This window comes from Glossina fuscipes, unplaced genomic scaffold (assembly GCF_014805625.2).
Source record: "Glossina fuscipes isolate IAEA_lab_2018 unplaced genomic scaffold, Yale_Gfus_2 112, whole genome shotgun sequence".
Taxonomy (NCBI): Eukaryota; Metazoa; Arthropoda; class Insecta; order Diptera; family Glossinidae; genus Glossina; species Glossina fuscipes.
Window position 1 is genome coordinate 2,481,143 of NW_023998455.1, and position 6,549 is coordinate 2,487,691.

The 6,549-nt window shown below is 34.8% G+C and overlaps 1 protein-coding gene across 2 annotated transcripts; it reads right to left on the reverse strand.

The window, feature by feature from the left end:
• Positions 1–1,128: 1,128 nt before the first annotated feature.
• Positions 1,129–3,524, reverse strand: LOC119639128 (opsin Rh1). 2 transcript variants are annotated; one of them, XM_038036346.1, is made up of 6 exons: positions 3,472–3,524; positions 3,205–3,304; positions 3,061–3,130; positions 1,978–2,468; positions 1,469–1,894; positions 1,129–1,395 (listed from the first exon to the last, which is right to left on the reverse strand). In XM_038036346.1, exons 2-6 carry the CDS (start codon positions 3,210–3,212, stop codon positions 1,263–1,265), a joined length of 1,128 nt encoding a protein of 375 aa, XP_037892274.1. In that variant the 5' UTR covers positions 3,213–3,304; positions 3,472–3,524; the 3' UTR covers positions 1,129–1,262. The 2 variants fall into 2 exon arrangements, with proteins under 2 accessions (XP_037892274.1, XP_037892275.1); XM_038036347.1 differs by having other exon boundaries at positions 3,061–3,127; positions 3,472–3,523.
• Positions 3,525–6,549: the final 3,025 nt, after the last annotated feature.

Below are 6,549 nucleotides of genomic sequence, written 5' to 3' on the forward strand. Positions count from 1 at the left end.
TTGTAATCAAACAAGAACAAATTCGCACTCGCTCTTTTATTACTCTCAGATGCTTCTTTTCCCGAATATATAATGCTTCCAAGCTTGTCATCACAGCCAGCCCTGTTAAATAACGCCGGCCATCATTTCGATCTGACCTCCGTAAGAGAGAACCAAAAGGGTGAAGAAAATATACTCTTCTTAGGCTTCCAAAACAAAAAAAAAACAGTCGCCAGATTATAAATAGCAAACCTTAACCCCTTCGTTGCCATCGACTATGCGACTCTCGATAGTGAGAGCCATAAAAGCAATGTCCACCTTTATAGAGAGAACTACGAAAAAATGAGTGTTTCGGCATATCCTATGTTCTCATAAGGATCGCTTAGTTCCACTCCCCACAATGGTGTGTCTGTCCCAAGTTGTTTTTGCTGAAGAATATGTCCTTGTACCATAAGTTTCTGACAGGCCAGCCAGACGGATACTTGGAAGAGAAAATTTTTTTCCTTTTGGAGTGAAAGATTTTTGTCCACCTCTGAGGATGAGTACTGGTTTCTTTTTTTTTTTTTTGCATTTACTATACTGTAGTTGACATTTGCTTTGAGTCTGCAATAACTGCTGCGGAACTGATGCTATACCACTGTCATCAAAGAGTAGGAAAATGTTACTTGAATGTTATGCATCTCTTATGTCATACTGTTCTCAAAATTTGTGAGCAATGATTTCTTCGACAAATTTAAGGCAAGGCATTAGGTTTTTGAATCGTGGCCAGTTTTATTAGATTTTCAATTCTTGACCGCGCTATGCTTCTCGTTGCTTGGAGGACATGGGGAAATTATTTTTTTTTTGCTTCCCCAAGTAACAAGAAATAAAATATGACAAATATCTTCTTTTCTTCTCCAATTTTTTTCTCTCTTGACTTTGGTATGCTGCTTGTTTGTTTTTTTTTTTTTTTTTTATTCATTTATATGTTAATTTTTTTTTTCACATTTTTTAGTCTTTAACGACATTGCACAAGTTAATTAACAATTATTTATAAATTATTAAATATAATTAATAAAATATCTGTGTACAATATATTTCTTCTTCATATAACGAGTTTCGATTGTATTTGTTGTTTTTTTTTTCTTTGTTTTTTGTTCTTTGTTTTTGTTTTTGCTCTACTCTCAGGAAATGTTTTGCTAAACGAAAGCTTAGTTCCTTTCCGTGCTGCAGTCATCATGATAAGATTGTGTTATTATTGTTAATTGTCTCAGATTGTTATTTTAATTAGGCCGACGAGATGTTTATGCCTTGGATTCAGCTTCATTTGTGGTGGCTTGTGAGGTCGAATCACTGGCCGCGCCTTTTCCGTCATCCACTTTGCCAAAGACACAGCAGGGGCATTTCTCTTTCAAAGCCACGCGATATTTAGGATGGCTAACGGGAGAATATTTCGATTTATGAATAATTGAAGAATTATTAAGATAACGAATTTTTCCGCCTTCCTTACCTGATGCCATAGACAATGGGATTGTAGCAGGCTGCGGATTTGGCAAAGCATGCACCCCAGATGGTGTTTAGTGGCGTGAGACCTTCAAATTTGAATAGACCGGCCATATTGATGATAGTGTATGGGGTCCATGCCACAAACCATAAGGTAATTGTAACCAAGGCGACTTTAGCCAATTTGCCCTCGGCGCTCTTGTCGGCATCCTCCGACGATCTCAATGATTTGACATTCATTTTCTTGGCCTGTTCGCGCATGGCCTTCTCGTGAGCTGATACTGCGGCAATGATGAACCAATAGGAGTAGCAAATTAAGAATAATGGTATATAGTACACAAAGATGGTATAGAAAATTAAATAGGAGCGATAATTCCAGTTGCGTTCCAAATAATCGATACCGCATGATGTTAAATTGCCCTCGGGTACGTATCTTTTGCGAAAAGCGAAAAGAATTCGGTTTTTTTTTTTTTATTATTCATTTCTTAATCATTTTTTCATATTTTCAATTTTTACCTGCTCCAACCGAAGATCGGTGATAATGTCCAGACACTGCCCATAGCCCAAATAAATGCGATTTTCATTAAGGCCAATTTAATTGTCATCGGCCGACCCGCCATACCCAATACGATTACATTGTAACGATCCAGTGAGATCATGCACATGGACCAAATGGAACTGCAACCGAATGCTGAACCTAAGGCAGCATAAGCATCACAACCGCCCGGACCCCATATCCACGTTTGAAAATATAAATTTATTCCCATCATCGGCGTGTTAACCACCATCATTCCGAAATCTGACAACGCCAAGTTAATGACCAATAGATTGGCAGGTGTACGCAGTGATTTTGTTGTGGAAAAGATGTAGATCACCACGCCATTTCCACACCACGAGATACAGCCAATCATAATCATGTACGTTGTCAGTATCTTATTCCACATTGGATCCATAGCTGGGAATTGATTCCAATAGGGATGAATTAGGTGTGCCATATCGGGTGTTACCTACGACACGTTACAAAAAAAATTGCTGAGATTGCTGAGACCTGAACATTTTTAGTAAACGTAGAAACCATGAGAGCAAGGATCAGCATCGCTCCTTTAACTTTCCAACAACAAAATGCTGTCGAACTCCGAAAGGAATCCAGCAGCTTATAGGAAAATAACTGAAGATACTCAGAGATAGGTTTGAATGATTTTCGAAAATAAGCTTGAAAATGCATAACGTCCACGCCCGCCCCCGCGCCCTTCCGAAAAACTTTCGTAAACGACTTGCACATATTTGTGCAAGTGACCTCTCTTGACTTTTTGCCTCAGTCAAGCTATCCGAACTGTTCAACATTTCTTGGAAAGCTATATTACCAAGTTCTGATCACATTGTTCTTGACCTTTAGATCGGCCCTTGCGTTCGGTAGCAAAATTTCAATTCGTAATAATTTATGCAAAGTCTTTACCTAAAGTGAATAAATTAAAAGTCTCCAAAAAAATTAAATATCACGGACTTTGAGTTGGAATTTTTCGTATCCCCAAAGAGAGAGATCGTGAGTTAATGAGAAAATTGAAAAGCTTAGATTATATTTGTGAGTGCCTTGCTTACCTTGTCTGTAACCGACCCATTTGCAAGGGCGGAAAAATGAGGTCCGATAATCGGTGCTCCTCCATAGCTGCTTTAAATAGTAGGACAAATTTTAAATTTTGTTATACTATAGCGCTTGAACACTGTATTCAATTTGCTTTATACCTTTCCATGTTTGAAAAACTTTACTAAATATTTTTAAAATTTTTTTTTTCCTCTTTGTTTTTATTTTTATTTATTTATTTATCGACAAAAATCTCCACGACTAGATTTTATATAGAAAATGAAAAAGAAAAGTAATTAATTAAAATAAAATAATTAAAGCTCGAATTGGTTTTTCTCTAAAATTTTTTAATTTTTAAACAATTTTTTTAAATATTTTTTTATTTTTTTTTTTATATATATTTTTTTATTTTTTTTTTTGTTTTTTACCGGTGAGGACTATTCGTGGCGATGTCACTTTTCAACCTGCATTCGCTGGCGGTAGCACTTTCTGGTTATATACCCTTTTAGGTTATTCGTGAAATGCTGTTGGTTTTTCAAATTAGATTAGAAATGAAATTCATAACTAATAACAAACACACAACACACGCAAAGATTTTTTGGTACTTATTATACCTTACACCGCTTGTGATGTAAGGGTTTATAAAATTTGTGCGGACGTGTGTAACACTCAGAAAGACTTGAGATAGAACCACCCTTTTATTATACCGAGCTTATTTACCCGTCTGTCTGTCCGTCCTGATTTCTTGCGTTCAATCTACAGGTTGCCTTTTCGAGATATTGTAATCAAATTTGGTATGCTGACGTGTTTTAGACTAACGATGAGTTCAATGCTTCAGATCGGATCAATATTTCCATTACATCCCTCATAACGCCCATTCTTAATAGGTCGTCTTGTGAATGACTGTACTAAACAAAGCGGTATAGGGTATTTAATGATGAACTGTAACCCACTAAAGTGCTTTTACTTATTTTTTCATTTATTTATTTTTTTTACAAAAAATTTCCTTTTTTTTTATGTCTGCAAGCTGTAGGCATACAAGACCAATGTCAATATTTTCACAGTTAAAGGGTTTCTTTCAATACCTTTTCAATTGTTTAGGCATTTGTTGTCTTCGCATTTTAATATTTATTTATAAACATTTTCATATTAATATCTTCCACGCTCCTACTAAGTAAACTTGCATATGTTATATAGCCGAAGAATCAATAAATTAATCAATGAACTGATGAAAGTTTTCTTTTTTTTTATCTTTTCTTTTATTGGATCAATTATTTCACGTACTGATGTAGTTGTGCATGCTCAACGGATTATGAAAAATTAAATAAATTGTAAAAAAAAATAAATATATTTTCAAAAATACTTTTGTCTGGAAGCATCTCTAACGCTTTATCAGGAATTCTAAAACTTTCTCGAGATTTTCCAACATTTTCTACGACTTTCTGAAGATTTATTAAAGTTTTCTCAGGCTTTCTTTTATTTTAACTCAATCTGAATTTGGGATTTTTCGAAGAAGCTTGCTATTCTTCTACACCTCTCCTTATCGTTGCTAAAGCGTTATTAATAAAGGGTTTTAAGGCTTAAGGTTTTTCTACAACTTCGTCAAAGTCTAGCAAATCTTTCCCACATAAAAAGACGCAAACTGAAGTGAGACAATATCAATACCCAAACCCAGGGTTAAAGAAAAAGTTTTAGACTCTTGTAACTTTTATGATAGTATATGTCTCAGGTCATATTAAAGCCCGAAGCATCAATGTCCTAAGGTAATTAAAGCAAAATAGAAAACAAGTGAAAACAACTTAGTGGGCTACGGCCCAGCATTAAAGTCCCTACAGGACCTTACAGATATTTACATAGAGATTTTTTGAAATCAGATATTGTATGGAATGTTGTTGAAAAAGTCAGTGAAATTCTTAAAAAAATCGAGGAAGACCAACGATATGACTGCGGAAGTAAACGTCGATCAAACAACACATTTCAACCATTTACATAAAGGTACATATGCAAAAACAGGCTATCTATTTGGGTACGACACGAGTTAAGAGTCAAGCGTCTGATCGAATGAATTTCCAATTGCGAATCACTGTTGACATGATATGAAATCGAGTCGTTTTGGAATAGAATTATGACGGTATTTAACTGTGGGCCGAGTCCCACTAAAGAGTTTTTCCTAGTTTAACTATAAACCCTTATCAGGGCGAAGCTTTTTTATAGTAAAAACTTTATTTTATTATGTTGCTGCAAGATGTGATTACCATATGGGCTTTCATCGTAATGGTGTAACACGATTGTATACGTGTAAGAAATTGTATTTGAAATGCGGCCGCACTTTATTGAACTCTGTATACAGAAAGTATACAAAAATATATAAGCTTTAAGGAATTTAATTATCGTCAAATACAAATTCGATTAATAAATTTTAATGTTTCTACCCTTTAAGCGATCTGTTCATTATATTGGTTACAGATGTATTTATATCTTTACAAGCAATTCAGTCAATATATGCCGACAATGTTACCCAAATAACCAGCACAGTCACATAATCTTAAAGACAGCAACGAAGGAAATAAAAAAATAAAAAAAAAGTAAATGAAAATTAATTAAGAAACAAATTATACTTAGCTTACAATGAAACTTTTAATATCTACCTATTGTCGATAATTTTTTTTTTATTTAGTCTAAAAACGAAAGGAAATTTAAAAAAAAATGTAAACTTTGTTTGTGCGATTTGTATGTTGAATACAAAATTGGAAGAACAGACATACGGCCAGATTGACAGTCTGACATAAAGCCATGATTCTTAAACGATCGGTACACTAAAAAATGGATTTATCGTAAGGCTTTATGGATGTTACACAGGCGTCCGCATTAACTTAACAGACCTTGTAAATACACATATAAAAAATATATATATATGATATATATATATACACACGAGATCATTGCGATCGTGCCCCATAATGGTAAGCATTGTTTCTTATCGCAATTTTTTCAATTTAGTAATATCCCGTAGTAGGTTAGTTTTTATAAAAGCGGAACATGCGAAGGTCATAAACTAACTTGCTAAACGTAACATACCCAAAAAATGCCTCCTGGCCGTCGTAAGAGTTTGCATATTTATAAGATCATATGCAAAAATCCGTAACATATCCAAAAGGCGTATTTACGTACGTTTTGTAAAGCATAGTGTGCTATATAATGTCTTTATGAATTCTTGGCTCTCTATACTTTGCGACTCATCGCAACCGGGTATTTTTGACCCGGTATGAGTACAGATCTCAACATTTTTTCCAATTTGTGTATATAGTATCAGAACTGGAATGGGCATAGACTGTGCAAACTCTTATAGCCAATGGAAAGTTCGAACATAAGTGGATTTCATTGATCCGTTGCCGCTGCCGAAAAGTCGTCTTTGTACCTTGAGATGATTTCTCTTCTTGGCCTGACGCGTACGCACTTTCTATGGTTTACATGACATATATAATAAATGCTTAGGCTTAGCTTAG